Source organism: Cervus elaphus, chromosome 9 (genome assembly GCF_910594005.1).
Source record: "Cervus elaphus chromosome 9, mCerEla1.1, whole genome shotgun sequence".
Lineage (NCBI taxonomy): Eukaryota > Metazoa > Chordata > Mammalia > Artiodactyla > Cervidae > Cervus > Cervus elaphus.
This window is the reverse complement of record NC_057823.1, coordinates 93,683,091-93,703,773: the sequence shown is the minus strand read 5'-3', so window position 1 is coordinate 93,703,773 and position 20,683 is coordinate 93,683,091. Positions and strand designations below refer to the sequence as shown.

The 20,683-nt window shown below is 37.0% G+C and overlaps 1 protein-coding gene across 2 annotated transcripts in view; it reads right to left on the bottom strand.

The window, feature by feature from the left end:
* The window catches only part of SLF1 (SMC5-SMC6 complex localization factor 1), a 69,347-nt gene that overhangs the window by 4,612 nt on the left and 44,052 nt on the right, over positions 1-20,683 (bottom strand). For both annotated transcript variants that reach the window (XM_043913613.1, XM_043913614.1), the window contains exons 15-18: positions 10,366-10,513; positions 3,612-3,757; positions 2,541-2,704; positions 1,611-1,747 (exon numbers count right to left, since the gene is read on the bottom strand). In XM_043913613.1, coding sequence (XP_043769548.1) covers positions 1,611-1,747; positions 2,541-2,704; positions 3,612-3,757; positions 10,366-10,513 — 595 coding nt within the window. The remainder of the gene's footprint in view (positions 1-1,610; positions 1,748-2,540; positions 2,705-3,611; positions 3,758-10,365; positions 10,514-20,683) is intronic.

Genomic DNA, 20,683 nt, shown 5'->3' with positions numbered 1-20,683 from the left:
CACCAAAAATACTGGGTTTTACAGCAATAAAAGTTTAGAGTGCAATTGCCCTCTCTTAAATTTATTCATGAACCTACGTTAAATGTATGGCTCTTTTTTATACAGCATTGATAGCTTAATTCAAATGAATGTTTCTGGCTAAGCACGAGTGCCTCTACACACTCAAGTGTAATTCAGAACTTCAAATCCATTAACAGATGGTTTGCTGCTTCTCAATAGGCTGTCTGGCTTGGCTACAGCAGCACAGAGAAGGAGAAATGGGGGAATCTTAATATAAACACACACGCACACACATACATGCACGCACACACACGCAAAAAAAAATCCTTGGTACCATTTAAAGCTGAACAAGAATGAAAAATAGAATGATAAAGTCTTTTCTAGAGGGGCAGGAGGTGGTGTGCAATTAGTGCCTGCTGCCTAAAACTGTCTATATTCCTCTCTGTTGTAAACAAGATTAATAAGATACAAGGAATGATTTGATGTAAGGGGAATTAAAAAATATTAACTGATTGCTTTGAAAATGAAATACATACTGAATCAAACTCTTTCTTGCTATAAAATAGTAAGCAGCACATTTTTCCAGTGTTCAGTTTTTACAGATTATCTCTACAACTTCTACTAAAACATTTCTTTTAAAGGCATTGAAAAGCTTTTGAAGTTTTTCCCTACTATTTCTCAATTCTCTTCCTCCCTCCCAGTTCCTTCTGCTGTTCAGCCTAAAGTCATTCATATTCATTTTACTTTCTGACACAATCAACAAAGAAAAAGGACACTTTTGTGAAGTTAATATCTGAGTTCACATTTAATACATTTTTCATATTTTGAGGCAAATGGACAGTTGTTTTACATTTGTGATATGCTACTATGAACTTATGCTATGTAGAAATATTATGAAAGCTTGGTACCATAATGATAACATTTATATTAAGAACATAGTATAGGTCATAAACAAGAGACTTAGCAATTTACTTTGGCCAGATGTAGACTCTTGGAAGGTATCATAATTTTGAGTTAAAGGGGTACCTAAGTTAAAGAAGGGCCGGGGTGAATTATTACAACGCTATTCTTGTTACTCCATCCCTTTAGGTACTTAGGTTCCAGTATAGTTAGAACCAAAAGCCAAGCACATTTCATAGTCTGGGCTCAATGCCTGGAAGAAAAAGAGTCCATATGCTTAACACAGCTATGTAACATAGCCTACTTCTCATTCTTTGTTCACAAAACGTCTAGAACTGAAAGAGATGAAGACTGAATTATACTTTCAAATCACAAGACACTGATCCTAAGCAGCACAGGTTGAGGTGGAATAGAAAAGTAAGGCAGGCAAATCTGGAATGAGCTCAACATGAGCTACACAGTGTTTAATATTTGAAAAGGCAGGTGGAGAAAGGGGAGGAATACTCTTATTACACCAGGTATTAAACACTTTTTTTTTTTTTTTATAAATGGCAGTTCAAAAAATAATATGCTCTCCAAGAAGGTATTTTCCTGGACCTCGTCCAATATTTAAGGTGATGTATTCATCAAGGTCAGTGTGTAAAACTTCCAAATACTGACTACAACCACACAAACTTCCTAGCATAAATTAATTTAAATATTTGGAATACCTTTTAAATTAGTCTTGTGAAAATTTATCTTTGTAGTAACTAAAGAGGGGCAATTCTCCTTGGAACATGACAATTCTCCTTCTGACTTCTTTTTCAATCTTTTTAATGATGAGGAACATTTAGCAAGATTCAGTTCTCTGAAAAGAAAGTAAGACATAAGGAAAGCTTGTTCCTCACCAAAGCATGGCAGCACAAATTATATGGTGAGTTAAAAAAAAAAAAATCTAGCATTCTTTTAATTTAAACCCCACTATTCATTCAAATCTTTACTGCTTTCTATTTTTATATTTATTTCAACTGTATAGGAACAAATTCTAATGCATTAATTTTCATTTTATTAACTTTGCACCCAACTGACCACCAAAAAGTTTATGAATACTGAACGTCAGATAAACAAGTTGAGACCAAGTAAACCCTATTTGGCAGAGAGACTAAAGCAAAATGCCAATAAGATCAAAATTCAGGCCCCTACTTCCCATTCTTATTTTCATATTCTAATCCTATCCTCTTCTTCCTAAAAAGATTTCAAGTTTTCTGAATTTTGCATGGCATACTTTGAGAGGCAGTTTTTCATTTGGGAAGGCTATTAAAACAATTCAGAGTATCTTACATGACCATGCATTCTGAAGTCCCATCTTTACTATACCTAAGTAATATTTTAAATTACAGGGAAAAAATTGTGTGGAACAATATTTTGATGAAGGGTTTTATTTCTTTTGGAAAATAATCTATTTTTTAATAGAAAGAAAGCATGAACATTGAATTAAAGAAAGTGAAAATGTTGATCATGTGCACTCGTAGGTCTAAAACTGAGTTTTCTGCTAACCAGCATAATTCAGACAACATCTCAGATAACCATACGGTTCAGGAAATGCCTGAGAAGAGCTGTACTTGAAAGCAAAGCAGAGCGGGTGTACAAGCATCACTTACGGTTTCTCTGGCAGCCCTTCACCTTGTTTCTGTTTAGCACCATTCAGCATTATTAAGGCCCTCTGAGATTCAAAGCAAGGCCGTGGTCCTATTTTCTTTGGTATCTGCATCTTTCTAGTCCCGCACACACCAGTTTTCCCCAAAGCTGGCAAGTAGGAATATACCTGTTGCAAAATAATATTGCTTTCTCAACTACAAAAACCTGGAAACAGTAAAGAGAAATTACCTGATTCATTTCACCATTAAATGTAGTTGTATTTTCTTGGTTTCCTCAATATGGTTGCCTCCCTATCTCATTTGAACATGCTAAAATATTAAGAAAGCTGCTAGTTCCATGTCATTATGTCAATATGACATACACAAGGAGAAAATTACTTTCTTAAAAATAATTTTTTTCAAACTCAAATCTGATGTTCATTTAGGAAAGCTCTTTTGATGAGTATCATGCCCAACTTGTTATAATTAATTTGCCTATTTTTAGTATTTATGGTTTACGTACAACTGGCATTTTGTCATTTCCATCTTGGTAATGCCTTCCTTTAACAGAAAAGAAATCTGGAATAAATGGAATAAGGAGTGCAAAAGTCATTAAAGACAAGGATTGTTGCAAACAGCATTTCCCCAACCTGATCAATTAGTAACAAGTATATTTCTCATTTGTTGAAGAAACTGCTAGAAATAGTAAATATCAATAATAGCTAAAGATAGCCAAGATAAAACTGTTTATATGTGTGTAACCTTGGAGTCATTTGCAAATTTTGCTTTTTAAATACCATTAAATGCTATGTAGAATTTTTCTGGATCACAGTCTTTCCAAAATAACAACATTAGTTACTGTGGCAAGTGATACAAAGATTCTTGTATAATTTTTCTGTTATCAATTCTTAATTATTCTCAGGTAATTAAAATTTCTATTCAATAATTATTAGATTTTGAGGTAGAAAACTACCTGCTTTTATATCTATTTGAAAGATGATTAATATGCTCTGTACAATTATTAGAATATTTAAAAATTGAATGTATAAACTTACTTCTTAAAAATTAAAAGAACTAAAATAGAGTGGCACTTACCATTTTCTGAAGAGAAAGTGGCTCAGAAGAAATACTAATGGAATTCTGTAAACATAACTTTTTAAAGACTGCCTCTGCAACAAACATTTGAAGCCAGGAGGAGGAAAAGGAACCAATAAAAATCTCTAAGTCCTGTGAAGAAAAGTCTGTAGAAAACAAGAGAAGTAAATATAGTTATTGCTACACACTACAAAATTTCTTTCTATAGACTATTTCCTCCATGGACTTTATTCATTCAAATGATGATTTCTACACCAGTAAGATTCACCCACAAAATTTTAAACCATGAAAATAGATAATATTCCTAATCCTTGGTCTTCAGGAGAAGTTTTTTTTAATGGCATATATTCTCACATTTGAAACAACCATTACTTTTTATTATTTTAAATAAAAGGCTGGAAAATATGTACACATGATTGGAGAGATGATATATGAATAGACAGACACGGGTTTTTATCACTATACTTTCCAATTAAAGATCTCTTCCCACAACTGGGCTGTCTATAAAAACCAAGTTCCGGTTTTCTAAACAGACACAGGTGTATTTAATTTGCATTGATTAGTCTTGAGCTGATAGGAAGACATTTTTCCTCCAACCACATCCACAAATCCTATCATTGCAGAGAAGGATGAAAGATAAAGAAGAGAAGTAATGTAAGACACCCTTTCATGGATCACAGCCTGATTGTGGAGAAGGGGCTTAACTAAATGAGGCCATGGGCCATGCCATGTAAGGTCACCCAAGATGGACAGGTAACAGTGAAGAGTGAGAAACACTGGAGGAGGAAAGAGCAACCCACTCCAGCACTCCTGCTATGAGAACCCCATGAACAGTATGAAAAGTCAGAAAGACATGACACCAGAAGATGAGCCCCCCAGGTGGGAAGGGGTCCAACATGTTACTAAAGAAGAGCAGAGGGCAATTACTAATAGCACCAAAAAGAATGAAGTGAGTGGGCCAAAGCAGAAACAATGGTCAGTTATGGATGTGTCTGGTGGTGAAAGTAAAATCTGATGCAATAAAGAACACTATTGCATAGGAACTTGGAATATTATGTTCATGAATCAACGTAAATTGGACATGGCCAAGCAGGAGATAGCAAGACTGAACACTGATATCTTAGGCATCTGTGAACTGAAATGGATGGGAATGGGCAAATTTAATTCAGATGACCATTATATCTACTACTATGGGCAAGAATCCATTAGAAAAAATGGAGTAGCCCTCATAGTCAACAAAAGAATCCGAAAAGCAGTACATGGGTGAAACCTCAAAAACGACAGAATGAAGTACTAATCTCATTTCTGGGGCAAACCATCCAACATCACAGTAATTAATGCAAGTCTATGCCCCAACCACTGATGCCAAAGAAGCAGAAGCTGTAGGTTCTATGAAGACCTATAACATGTTCTAGAACTTATGTCAAAAAAAGGTGTCCTTTTCATCACAGGCAACTAGAATACAAAAGTAGGAAATCAAGAGATACCTACAGTAATAGGCAATTTTGGCCCTGGAGTACAAAATGAAGCAGGGCAAAGGCTAAGAGTTTTGTCAAGGGAACACAGGGTCATAGTAAACACCCTTTTCCGACAACCCAAGAGACAACTCTACCCGTGGACATCACCAGATAGTCAATACCGAAATCAGACTGATTAGGTCCTTTGCAGCTGAAGATGGGGAAACTCCATACAGTCAGCAAAAACAAGATCTAGGGCTGACTGTGGACGTGGAAGAAGATATCGGAGGAGTAAGACAGGGAGATTGCCAGCTTCCCTACAAATACATCAAAAACTCATGAAGATATGGAACAACTCCTACAAAGCAACCTCTAGACGACAGCAGAAGATCCCAGGCCTCCAGGGGGACAGGCTAAGCTCCCTGAAATGAGAACACAGGCACAAATGACCCCTAAGAAGAAATCAACACAAACCACTCAACCAACCTTTTCGTCCAAGGGCAAAAACAAAAAGGAAGAAGGAATACAATCCTAAAGCTTGGGGAAAGGAGACCTCAACTGGGGCAAGTTAGGAAAAAAAAAAAAAAAGATGAAAAGACCTAGAGCTGACTGTAGCTCAGATCATGAGTTCCTTATCACAAAATTCAGGCTTGAACTGTACACCCTAAATCAGATCCCTTGTAATCTTACAGTGGCGGTGACAAGTAGATTCACGGGATTAGACACGGCAGACAGAGTGCCTGAAGTGGGGAGGTTTGCAACACCGTGCAGGAGTCAGTGACCAAAAGCACCCCAGGGAGAAGGAAACGCAAGACGACAAAGTGGTGGTCTGAGGAGGTGTTACAAAATAGCTGAGGAAACAACAGAAGGGAAAAACAGAGTTCAAGATAACAGCAAGGAGAGATAAGAAGGCAACAGAGGAAAACAACAGAATGGGAAAGACTAGAGATCTCGTCAAGAAAACTGGAGATATCAAGGGAACATTTCACACAAGGATGGGCAGGATAAAGGGCAGAAATGGAAGGGACCTAACAGAAGCAGGTGGCAAGAATACACAGAAGAACTAATGACTCAGACAGCCACGATGGTGTGGTCACTGACCCAGAGCTGGACATCCTGGAGTGTGAAGTCAAGTGGGTCTTAGGAAGCATTACTATGAACAAAGCTAGTGGAGGTGACAGAATTCTAGCTATTTTAAATTCTAAAAGATGCTGGCTGCTGTGAAAGTGCTGCACTCAATGTGTCAGTAAATTTGGAAAACAGCAGTGGCCACAGGACTGGAAAAGGTCAATTTTCATTCCAATCCCAAAGAAGGGCAATGCCAAAGAATGTTCAAACCACTGCACAATCGCACTCATTAGACATGCTAGCAATGAAATGGTCAAAATCCTTCAAGCTAGGCTTCTACAATATGCGAACTGAGAACTTCCAGATGTACAAGCTGGGTTTAGAAAAGGCAGAGGAACCAGAAATCAAATTGACAACATTCATTGGATCATGGAGAAAGCAAGGGAGTTCCAGAAAAACGTCTGCTTCACTGACTATCCAGAAGGCCTTTGACTATGTGGATCATAACAAACTGTGGAAAATTCTTAAAAAGATGGAAATACTAAACCACCTTACCTGTCTCCAGAGAAGCCTGTATGCAGGTCCAGAAGCAATAGTTTGAACTGGACATGGAACAACTGACTAGTTCAAGACTGGGAAGGGGTACAACAAGGCTGCATATTGGTCCCTACTTATTAACTTAAATGCAGAGTACATCAAGGGAAATTCCAGGCTGTGTTATCAAAAGCTGGAATCAAGACTGATGGGAGAAATATCAATAACCTCAGATATGCAGATGACACCACCGTCATGGAAGAAAGCAAAGAAGAACTAAAGAGCCTCTTGATGAAAGTGAAAGAGGAGAGTGAAAAAGTTGGCTTAAAACTCAACATTCAGAAAAATAAGATCATGGCATCCAGTCCCATCACTTCATGGCAAATAGTGAAACAATGGGAACAGTTACAGACTTAATTTTCTTGGGTTCCAAAATCACTGTGGATGGTGACTGTATCATGAAATTAAAAGATGTTTGCTCCTTGAAAGGAAAGCTATGACAAACATAGATAGCGTATTAAAAAGCAAAGACATCACTTTGCCAAAAAAGGCCCATATTGTCAAAGTGATGGTTTCTCCAGTAGTCAGGTAGAGATGTGAGTTGGACCATAAAGAATGCAGACCACCAAAGAACTGATGCTTTTGAATTGTGGTGCTAGAAAAGGCTCTTGAGAGTCCCCTGGACACCAAGGAGATCAAACCAGTCAATTCTAAAGGAGATCAACCCTCAACATTGATTGGAAGGACTAATGCTGAAGCTCCAATACTTTGGCCACCTGGTGGGAAGAGCTGACTCACTGGAAAAGACCCTGATGCTGGGAAAGACTGAAGGTGAAAGGAGAAGGGGGAGGCAGAGGATGAGATGGCTAGATAGCACCACTGACTCAATGGACATGAATTTGAGCAAACTCTGGGAGATAGTGGAGGACAGGGAAGCCTGGCATGCTGCAGTCCATGGAGTGGCAAAGTTAGACACGACTTAGCAACTGAACAAGAAAATGATTCTCCATCAAAATACTGACCAAAAGGACATTACTAGAATACCAGATTCACTTGTAGGGATTAAGTGTATTATTCTACAAGCTCTATAATAAACAACTTAGTTTCACCTATTAGTTGTAGAAAAGCTACTGCTCTTAAGGATAAATCATTTACTTGACTTCTCTATCTTGACAAAGGCTTAAAATCAACATGTACTAACAAAAATTTATGAGATATTAATTTGAACCATTTTTAGATATATATATATATTTTTAAAACTGCCCATCTATGGCTTAATTGGAAGCCTAAGAAACCAATGATGTGTGCTTTGAAAAGGGGAAGGAAAGGCTTAAACACGCATTTCAAACAGGAATACAGTTTAATCTCTTACAGTTTTAAATATTAGTGATCAAACATAACTGAGAGCAAAGTAATCAGTCTGTTCACAGGATTACAATGGTAACATTAAAGTCTAATTTCAGCTGAAGTCAGTTACAGGCTCAGATATGTTAGGTTTAAATTTGTCTTGTGAAAACTGGTAGTAACAGTGGGTAATAATGCTTGCTTGAAAGTTAAGGGACATTTGATTATGAGTAAGGAAAGCATTAAAGTTGATTCATAACACACAGCAGAACTCTGTTAATACATGGCTCATTATTTCATCCATTTGGTTAAACTGTAAGATAAGTTGTATCTCCCTAGAGGTAACTAATACACACTGGAAACAATGCATATAAATATACTGATAATCTTTAAAGGCACTGCTAATCCTATCTTGGGTCCTCTAACTCAAAGAAGTTTCATTATGGAATGAAAACAGGGAATCCTTTTAGCTGAATGTTTAGTTCCCATGCTAGCAAATGATGCCAGAATTCTGTTTCTAAAATGGAAAAAAGGAAAACACACACACACACACACATCTAGTAGGAATGGTGGGAAAGAAATGATAAGAAAGGATTCTGAAGGAAGATTGAATTTGAGCTAAGAAATGTTAAAAAGTCATGGAACAAAGGACAGCTACTTCACAAAAGGAACAGTAATCACCCCTCAGCTCAATGAAAAAGAAAGAAAAAAAGAAGATAAAATGCTTTAGATAAAAATCTTCTAACTTCAGTAGTATAAAGAGAGACCTCTCTTTGCAGAGGGCATCATTGAATAAATCCTGAACCCAGTTACAGCCTGGATTCCTATTCTAGAATCTGTTCGAAGTATTAAATTGATTGACAGCATATTCAAGAACTTTTTCTTTTATATGAAACGAAGATGCAATGAAACACATGTGCAACAAAAGAGAATGCTTAGTCTAAAATATTTTTAAGTATACCAAAATCAACTTTTATAGTTGAAAGCTATAAAAGTTCACTTGGTTTAAAATATGTTCATTTTAGAAATTTAGGAAAGAAGGAAGAAAGGGAGAAGAGGAAGGAAATGTTTCATAGGGCACTACTCTGGCTTTCAAGAGTAAGAATATAAATGGTGTGGATAACATTGAAATAGCTTTGTATGGGGACAGATGTTTACTAGATTTATAGTAGTGATGATCATTTCTTAACACATACAAATGTCAAACAATGTAGTATACCTGAAACTAAGGTAATGCTGTATGTCAACTATATGAAAAGAGAAAAATAAAAAAGAATGTAAAAAAGTCTTACAGAAGCCTCCCTTAACTCTGGAGACCCAAAAGAGTTAGAGACAACCTTCATGGGCTTCTCTGGTGGCTCAGACAGTAAAGAATTCATCTGCAATGCGGGAGTCCTGGGTTCAATCCCTGGGTTGGGAAGATCGTCTTTAAAGGGAATGACTACCCACTCCAGTATTCTTGCCTGGAGAATTCCATGAACAGAGAAGGGTGGGCTACAGTCCACGGTGTCGTAAAGAGTCAGACATGATTGAGCTACTAACACACATACATACAAAACATAAAGTAAGCATGTGAAAATGAGTTCTGTCATCATATGGCTTAAATAATATTCCTCCCTATTACTTTAGGGAGAACTTTAAAATCAGATAATACAGGAAGGAAGAAGAGTGAGAAAATTATACATATGTATTATATATTACTTTATGTATTATATATTACTTTTATTTGTTTTATTACTTTTATTTGTTTTATTTGTAATTATATATTACTTTTATTTGTTTCATCCATGCTCATTTGTTAGATCATCAGACTCAATGGAAAAGAAGCAGTGGCAGCTTTTTGTTATAGTAAGAAAAATTATACAGCAACAGGTACATGGGGGAAATGTTTTAACCAGTAATATAAGCTCAAGTTAATACAAGTGGCTTTCTATACCATAGTAAGTATTCTGACCTAATGATTTTCATTTTTTAATACTGTTAAGTATTCATGCAAGAAGAGAACAGGAAACTGTTCATATGGCACAGATAACATTACAGAGAGATAATGCTTTCTAGTTGAATGAGCAGAAGTACTAAATGTATTAAAAATAGTTTTCACCATGTGAGATTTTAAAACACCAAACAAAAAAAAGGTAAACCTATAATAAATTGATTTTAAATCTGTTTAATATTTACTTTTATGAGGTAGTTTAAATTGTTAGTTGTAGAATTAAGAAAACTGTGATTAATATTATATACAAACATATAATACTTTATTTCCAGGTACTATTTTCCATACTATAATATCAAATTTTATAAAATCATGACGTGTGTGAGGAATAAGGCTCATGCAACATAGACATACTTACCATCACATGAAAGGGAAACATAACTTCCTAAGTCATCAGACATGGGTCGCATCACGTTTCTACCCATATTAAGACCAAGGACAATCCAATAATCTATTGCTGCTCCAAGAATTCCAGTCAATAAGTAAGCTAGTTCATGTTTGAAGACCTAACATTAAGATGGAAAAATATTACTAAAACATACTGAAAGGTATCATTTCTATTATTTCAAATACTTGCTGAAGCAAAATATAGCTATTTAGAAAAATGGGGCATGGTAATGCTAAAAGGTATTCTTAAGAACTCTAGCAAATTAACCCCCTCTTTTCATTCTTTCCATCTCCTTTTCTCCCTCCTTCCTCCCGATCTGTATCTACATCTATATCTGTATCTATACGACAAAACAGTTAATAAAATTTCCAGGTCTCATATATGGATAGCTTGAAACAAACTTTTAAAATAACTTCATCCAATTGTGTCCAGTGCTTTAGTCAGGCAATAATTCTACTAAAACAATGAAGAAGTATTTGGCTTCTGTGGATTTCTGTTTACAAGAACATATGACTATAAAAAAGAGAGAAATTTAGTCACCTCTACTGTTTATATATAAAATTAACCTTTACATTTCCCTAAATGGTCTTTTAAAGGAAAAGACTTGAAAAACATAATAAATACAAGCTACAGCAAAACTGTACTTTGTTGTTAAAAAAAAAAAAACTGGCTGATCAAATATTAGTTATTAAATTATATCAAATACCATATCTAACTTAGAGATACAGCAATATCAAGTTTAAACACTGCTTTATATTACCATTTCTATATTAACATTATTAAACTACTATAAGAAATATGGCAAGGCATACAAAGTTTACTTATAATATTTTACACTAGTGTTTAAAAATATCATTCTAATCCATAAACTATGAAGATGAAGAGGTGTGAAAATAATATTTTTAAACACCTTTGATTTAAATAGACACTTTTTCACAATGACATTAAACTAGTTAAAATTCCTGTAGTTTTGGTACTTGTTGTCTAGGCATGTTGGATGCATGAAAAAAACCACTAAATTAACAGCTGGGTAGAAAGCATGGGAAAAGGTTTTAATAAATGTTATGATACCCAAACAGACTATAACTGCTATGTTCTGCCATCATATTATACCTGATGTGAGATTAGTGACAGAAATATCCAGCACTTTGAACCCTCAGTGACTACAGGATTTGTTTCTCCTGCCCTCAGAGACAAGGTTCTTACAAGTATATATTGCATCATTCGTTATCATAAGGCGTTATTAGTTGAATGACTTCATAACTAAAGAGCTATTTTGGAGCGGCTGTACAAACAAGGACAAGTGGTCAAGCAGCGTGTACACCAGACCCACTACCAGTGTCTATTGAGGGCAAATCCACACACAGCATCCTCAGCAGGTGCAGAGGTCCCCTTCTGCCCTACCGCGACGCTGTTGGGCAGCACATGGTATTCTGGCAGGGCTGGACATCAGAAGGTGGCGGAGAAACTCTGAAGATTTGGGATTCTAAGCTGCTTGATTAGGGAAGCACTGCCCTTCTTCTGACATGATCAGGGGCCAAAATACAGAACCGTGACCACAGCCTGATTCTGCGAGGTCAGGATTTCATGAGTGGGCAGGAGCAAGGCCCCTTCTCCTGCCTTCATAGAGAACTGGGTTTAAACCTTGCAGTTGTAGTTGTGTGACACGGGGAGTGAGCAGTAGGCCTGGCCATTATTGCCAGGCTGGGGAGGTGCTCACACCTCCCTCAAACTCTAACAGGTGACAAGCCTTGCAGCTGACTGTAAATGGCTCTTGTAAGTACTGGGTCGTAGCTAGTCTTCAATGAACTCTGCAGGAAGCCAACTCTTGTTCTGTGCAAAGCCAAAATGTAGATGATCACTGAGCAATGTTACTTCTCATGGTTCAATTTATCAAGAGAACGTAAAACTGGACAATGAAAATCTCTATTTAAACTAGCAAACTGATCATGTCTAGATTCATACCACAGAATATTCCTTCCAACATATATGTATATCTAGCTTTCAGCAATGAGACTACTCATGAAGAAAGCAGGAGACTGTTAACATTTGATTTCTCAAAGTATTCCCCTATTTCAGTCAGGGTTACTTCTGCTCCCTGGTCTTAAGACTCTGGATATGAAAGACGAGGTTAGCCCAAAGAGTTAAGCTTCACATAAACCACAATCCAAACACTGAAAGATGAACATCCCACCCCCCACCCCCCCCCGCCCCAGGTCAGTAGGTATGCAATATGCTACTGGAGAAAAGTGGAGAAACAGCACTAGAAGGAATGAAGACTTTGAGCCAAAGAGGAATGCTCAGTTGTGGATGTGTCTGGTGGTCAAAGTAAAATCGGCTGCTGTAAAGAGCAGTGTTGCATAGGAACCTGGAATGTTAGATCCATGAATCAAGGCAAAATGGAAATGGTCAAACAGGAGATGGTAAGAGTGAATGTCGACATTTTAGGAATTGAACTAAAATGGACCAGAATGGGCGAAATCAACTACGATTACCACTGTATCTACTACTGTGGGCAAGAATTCCTTTGATGAAATGATGTAGCCCTCAGAGCCAACAAGAGTCTGAAATGCAGTACTTGGGTGCAAGCTGAAAAATGACAGAATGATCTCCATTGGTTTTCAAGGTAATCCATTCAACATCATAGTAATCCAAATCTGTGCCCCAACTACTAATGCCAAAGAAGCTGAACAGTTCCAAGACCTTTTAGAACTAACACCAAAAAAAGATGTTCTTTTCATCATAGGGGACTGCAATGCAAAATTAGGAAATCAAGAGATACCTGGAGTAACAGGCAAGTTTGGCCTTGGAGTACAAAATGAAGCAGGGTAAAGACTAACAGAGTTTTGCCAAGAGAACGCACTGGTCATAGTAAATACCCTCTTCCAACAACACAAGGGATGACTCTACACGTGGACACCACCAGATGGTCAATACCAAAACCAGACTGATTATATCCTCTGCAGTCGAAGATGGGAGAAGCTCTAAGCAGTCAGCAAAAACAAGAACGGGAGCTGACTGTGGCTCAGATCATAATTCCTTACTGCCAAATTCACACTTACATTGAATAAAGTAGGGAAAACCACGAGACAATTCAGGTATGACCTAAATCAAACCCCTTATGATTATACAGTGGAAGTGACAAATAGATTCAAGGGATTAGATCTGAGTGGATTAGACACAGCGCCTGAAAAACTGTGGACAGAGGTTCGTGCCATTGTACAGGAGGCAGTGAAGAAGACCATCCCCAAGAAAAAGAAACACAAAGAGGCAAATTGGTTGTCTGACGACTTACAAATAGCTGAGAAAAGAACAGAAGCAAAAGGCAAAGGAAAAAAGGAAAGATATAACCATTTGAATAGAGAGTTCCAAAGAATAGCAAGGAGAGATAAGAAAGCCTTCCACAGCGATCAGTGCAAAGTAATAGAGGAAAACAACAGAATGGGAAAGACTAGAGATCTCTTCAAGAAAATTAGAGATACCAAGGGAACATTTCATACAAAGATGGGCTCAATAAAGGACAGAAGTGATATGGACCTAACAGAAGCAGAAGATATTAAGAAGAGGTGGTAAGAACACACAGAAAAACTATATAAAAAAGGTCTTAATGACCTGGACAACCACGATGGTGTGGTCACTCACCTACAGTCAGACATCCTGGAGTGTGAAGTCAAGTGGGCCTTAGGAAGCATTACTACGAACAAAGCTAGTGGAGTTGATGGACTTCTAGCTGAGGTATTTCAAATCCAAAAAGATGATGCTGTTAAAGTGTTGCACTCAACATACCAGTAAATTTGGAAAACTCATCAGTGGCCACAGAACTGGAACAGGTCAGTTTTCATTCCAATCGCAAAGAAGGGCAATGCCAAAGAATGTTCAAACTACCGCACAACTGCTGTCATTTCACATGCTAGTAAGGTAATGCTCAAACTCTTCCAAGCTAGGCTTCAGCAGTACCTAAAATGAGAACTTACAGATGTACAAGTTGGATATAGAAAAGGCAGAGGAAGCAGATATCAAATTGCCAACACTTGTTGGATCACAGAAAAAGCAAGGGAATTTCAGAAAAACATCTACTTCTGCTTCACTGACTATGCTAAAGCCTTTGACTGTGTGGATCACAACAAACTGTGGAAAATTCTAACAGAGATAGGAATACCAAACCACCGTACGAGCCTCCTGTGAAACCGGTATGCAAGTCAAAAAGCAAGTTAGAACCAGACATGGAACACAGACTGGTTCAAAATTGGGAAAGGAGAATATCAAAGCTGTATATTGTCACCTTGCTCATTTAACTTATATGCAGAATACATCATGAGAATGCCAGACTAGATGAAGCTCAAGCTGGAATCAAGATTGCCAGGAGAAATATCAATGACCTCAAATATGCAGATGATGCCACCTTAATGGCAGAAAGCAAAGAGGAACTAAAGAGCCTCCTGAAGAATGTGAAAGAGGAGAGTGACAAAGCTGGCATAAAACTCAGCATTCAAAAAACGAAGATCATGGCATGTGGTCCCATCACTCCTTGCTAAATAGATGGGGATAAAATAGAAACTTTATTTTCTTGGGCTCCAAAATCACTGCAGATGCTGACTACAGCCATGAAATTAAAGACACTTGCTCTTTGGAAGAAAAGCTATGACAAACCTAGACAGCATATTGAAAAGCAGACTCACTTTCCTGACAAAGGCCCATATAGTCTAAACTATGGTTTTTCCAGTAGTTATGCATGGATATGAGAGTTGGACTATAAAGAAAGTTGAGCACCAAAGAATTGATGCTTTTGAACTGTGGTGCTGGAGAAGACTCCTGAGAGTCCCTTGGTCAGCAAGGAGATCAAACCAGTCAATCCTGAAGGAAATCAACCCTAAATATTCACTAGAAGAACTGATGCTGAAGCTCCAATACTTTGGCTACCTGATGGGAAGAGTCAACTCATTGGAAAAGTCTCTGATGCTGGAGAAGATTGAAGGCTGGAGAAAAAGGGGACAACAGAGGATGAGAGGGTTGGATGGCATCATTGACTCAATGGACATGAGTCTGAGCAAATCCCGGGAGATAACAAAGGACAGGGAAACGTGGCATGCTACAATCCATGGGGTTGCAAAGAGTCAGACATGTCTTAGCGACTGAACAACAAAACCATAATCCAGCACTCCATCATGTAAAAATAACAAAACCAACCAGTTGAGACGTTCCTTATGCAAATAAATGTACACGTGTACCTAACACCACAGATGAGTATCAATATTGCTTACTATTCAATTCACCTTGAAATTATTGTTATTAAACAGAGACAGGGCTTCCCTGGGGGTCCAGTGCTGAAGAGTCCTTGCAATGCAGGGGACACCAGTCGGATCCCTGGTCCAGAAGGATACCACATGCCTCGGAGAAACTAAGCTCATGCATCACAAATATAGAGCCTGTGCTCTAGTGCCCGGAGCCACAACTATTGAAGTTTACACGCCCTGGAGTCCCTGCTCAGAAACAAGAGAAGCCACTGCAATGAGAAGCCTGTGTACCACAACTACAGAATAGCCCCTGCTAGCAGCAACTAGAGAAAGCCCACATGACAAAGACCCAGCGCTTCTAAAAATAAATAAATCTTAAAAAAAAAAAAGATAAGAAAAACTAAACAAAAAAATCAAGAGATAGGTGTGAGGCACACCTTGCAGTATTTTCAAGGAAAGACTGTGGTCCCTTTACCATGGTACGAAAAAATCCTGCCAAAGTTATTCTATCTGTGTATCAATGGCTAAAATAGCTATCACATATCCATCATAGATACTTTTTATAGAAAAATATACTTTCAAATCAGGTTCTTGGATTCTTTTACACTATTTTCTTAACCATGACATTCACTATAACCACAGGAACAAGACACTGTGTATGGATTATACTCACTGTAACCTAACAATGCTATTTCTAGCACAGAGAATATATACGCTTTGGAAGTAGGTTAGAGGGAAAATGGCCAAAAAAAAAAAAAAAAAAAGAAAATCATAAAAAGAGAAAAGCTTTCTTGGAATACTGAAATGTTTACTAAAGCTGAAAGAGTAGAGCATAAATAACCTAAGAAAGAAATGAAAGATTTAATTTACACATGTGACATATTTACCGTGGAACTCCCTTCTAGTATGTTCAAGTCTTTTAGAAGACATTCTGTCAATACAGTTCTCTATTATCTACCAGTACAAGTAATCTACAGGTTATAAACTTGGCAATCTTCCAAAAATTGACCAGTGTATAAATGCAGAACAAATCTGAATGCTGGCCTTCTGACCCCCAGATTAGGGCTTTCTACAATATTCCACAGCAACAGATGACAAACTGCTCCTCTAGTACCTCTGGCAGAAAGAGGCAAACATTAAGTACATACTGTGTCTTTTCCTATTTTGAACAGTGGCACGTGAAATGAGAGAAAGTGTGTTGGCCCCTAGTCAAGGTTTTGCCCTAAGAAGCTGTGATATCTTGAATAAGTTACTTATACTCTTCAACCTCAATTTCTTTATCTTTAAATACAAACTAGTTTCCATTTCTACCAATAACTATAGGGTTATAATTAAACAGCATTTAAGGACATCACAACGAAAAGCAGGACTAACCACTAAGCTTAGTAAAATGTATACCTCCTCTATAACCTTGACACATCCCACCTCTGCTCTGCCAAGGAAGGCCCAAGCTTTCTGAGATTATGACAATGAAATTCATTGCCATTGTGTCACTCTGCAATACTTTCTGATTGACATTATGACAAAACAATATTAGCATAAACTGAGGACTTCTGTTTAGCTAATGACTTAAATTGAATGCTTCAACTAAGCAAATCAAGATACAAATGCTTTACAGTACAGAAAATGATGTCTGTCAACATGCATGGAATTTGTGAAATTGGAAACTGCCAAAAAGATTTAATTAATTAAGTACAATAATGAATTCTAACACATAAAGTATCACAATAAAAAAAACAGCTTATATGAAGTTAAGCAATACAAATGTTAAATAAAATATTAATTTGCAAAGCTCAAAACCAGTTTTCATACTACAACTGATGCTACAATTTCTTGTATACCACTTCACAAATATGCTTAATTTACTTATAAATGTGAACAAAAATCTTCAGGTTAAATATGTATGAATTCATTACTATTTATATTAGTATTTGCTGAGTAAATTCTTAACTGTGGGAGTCCTTTGGTGATTTAGTAAAATTGTGGAAATATCACTTTTATTATTGTTTTTAATTATAAATGAAAATTTCATTTATATAATCAAATGGATAAAAAAGAAATATTCTTTTTTCTTATTTATGCATTTCTGCATAAATATTTTCTATACTTAATGATTCTATTGTCTGAACAGTAGGAAAAAAAGGCAATGATAATTAATCAGGATTTTATCATTTTTAGCTTAGAAGTGTAGTTACACCCAGAAACAATTCTCCCTTTTTAATTCAAATTAAAAAAAAAAAAAAACAAAACCCTGAAAAGAATTTTTTCTTTAAAGAATGCCTCAGACACTCCCTAAATAGAATCTTTAAAAATCAATAAGGGCTTCTGTTTCTGATAATGGAGGCCTCAGGTAATTCAGATAAATTGTCTTACAGAAGAAAACTTAAAATATTGAATAAAATATGTAAAACATCTTCTGTAAAGTTAAGAGAAACTGCTCAGCCAGGATCCAGGAGAAGGTAAAAACCAAGTGAGGCATTCAAAGCTAGCTGACTGTGCCCTAAGGACATCTGCTGACCCAAGAGAAAGAGCTGACACACAGAAGTGTGGTTTTTGGAGCCTAGGGCAGAAGAGAGTATAAAAAGTCATGGCCCAGGGCCTAACGCCCAATACGCTGGTACCCTGCAGGGCTTCAATCTCAAAGCAAGCACAAAGCAGAAGCATAACTATCATTATCTGCAGTTCTGTGCTTCACCTGGACTATTCAGGAAATCCTGAACCCAGCAACAAAAATTCTCCCTACAAGAAAATAGTCAGTGTCTTTGCCACGAACTGTTTCTACAAGATAAATTCTTAAATGCCATTTACAGCATACAGTCAAGCATACCTAGATGGCAAGAGAATGTAACAGAAAACAGCAGAAACAAGAAACAGAAACAGACTCACGAAAACATCTAATATGGAATAATCAGACATAGATTGTAAAATAACTATTATCACCATGTTCAAAGAAAAAAGAAAACCTTGAAAACTTTGTAGGGAACCAGAAATCATAAAAATATACCAGAGTAATTTGGAAGTTAAAAAGTCTAAAATTGGAAAAAGTACAAAAATTAAAATGCAATCACCCTGTTTATCATGTTAGACACAGTTGAAAGAGACTAGTGTACTAGAAATTGGATGAAAATGCTACTCAGAATGGACTGAGTGTAGAAAAAAATGGAAAATAAACACAAGAGGGTAAAAACACAGAGGATAAAAAGAGGAGGTGTAACGTAAGTTCAACTGGAACTTAAAAAGCAAAAGAGAGAAAGTGGATCAGAGGAAATTAATTAGAAGAGGAACTATTTAAGAATTTTCCTTAAGCTAGAAGAGACTTTATGGCTTAAAGTCTTTGACTGTGTGGATCACAACAAACTGTGGAAAATTCTCAAAGAGAGTGGAATACCAGACCACCTGACCTGCCTCCTGAGAAATCTGTATGTAAGTCAAGAACCAACAGTTAGAGCCGGACATGGAACAACAAACTGGTTCCAAATCGGGAAAGGAATATGTCAAGACTGCATACTGTCACCCTGCTTATTTAACTCATATGTAGAGTACATCATGCGAAATGCCAGGTTGGATGAAACACAAGATGGAATCAAGACTGCCGGGAGAAATATCAATAACCCCAGATACGCAGATGACACCACCCTTATGGCAGAAAGAGAAGAAAACTAAATAGCCTCTTGATGAAGGTCAAAGAGGAGAGTGACAAAGCTGGCTTAAAATTCAACACTCAGAAAACTAAGATCATGGCATCCGGTCCCATCATTTCATGGCAAATAGACTGGGAAACAATGGAAACAGTGACACACTTTATTTTTGGGGGCTCCAAAATCAATGCAGATAGTGACTGCAGCCATGAAATTAAAAGACGCTTGCTCCTTGGAAGAAAAGCCATGACCAACCTAGACAGCATATTAAAAAGCAGAGACATTACATTACCAACAAAGGTCCGTCTAGTCAAAGCTATGGTTTTTCCAGTAGTCACGTACGGATGTGAGAGTTGAAATAAAAAGAAAGCTGAGTGCAAAAGAATTGATGCTTTTGAACTGTGGTGTTGGAGAAGACTCTTGAAGAGTCCCTTGGACTGCAAGGAGATCCAACCAGTCCATCCTAAAGGAAATCAGCCCTGGATATGCATTGGAAGCACTGATGATAAAAATGAAACTCCAATACTTTCACCACCTGATGTGGAGAACCAACTCACTGGAAAAGATCCTGACACTGGGAGAGATTGAAGGCGGGAGGAGAAGGGGACAGACGACAGAGGATGAGATGGTTGGATGGCATCACCGACGTGATGGACGTTGAGTTTGAGTAAACTCCGGGAGTTGGTGATGGACAGGGAGGCCTGGTGGCTGCAGTCCATGGGGTCGCAAGGAGCTGGGACACGACTGAGCGACTGACCTAAACTGAACTGAAACACCAGAGATCTCCACTCCATCTACTAGATTTACTGTCCCCAAAGAAAATACTACCTATCAGTTATGATTATATATCATTCATGAGTAACAAGAAGGCATTTCTATATATAAAGAATGAACTGTTAAAAAAGAAAAAAAAAAAAAAAGAACATATTTCCAAGGGAGTCTTAGGAGTTGATTAAAACATTTAAGCTTGAGCTAAGAGGCGTTAGGAAAAAATGTGGAATAACAGAATACACATTTTGGCCTCTAATCCTATATGAGGTCAAAAAGAAAAGTTGAATTAATTTCAGAAAGCAGAAATCACATATAGCTCACTTTTAAGCTATGTTGCTATTAGATACTAATAACAAAAGCACAGACAAAATCCACTAACAATAAAAAGCCATCCATTTAGAAGTTTTAAAACACTCTTTCAAAATATTTCTTGGATCAAAGGGGAATTCATAATTGACAATAAAAAACACTTTGAAAAAATCAGTAAGAGCACCCTACATTAAAGGATCAAAACTTGAAGGAGGAATCTCAAGTTGTACTCAAAAGGACATTTATATTAAGTACACATATTAGAAATAAAGACTAAAAAAAATAAGATTCAAACATTCAAGAAGACAGAAGAGAAAGTAAAAGAAAGGGATTTTA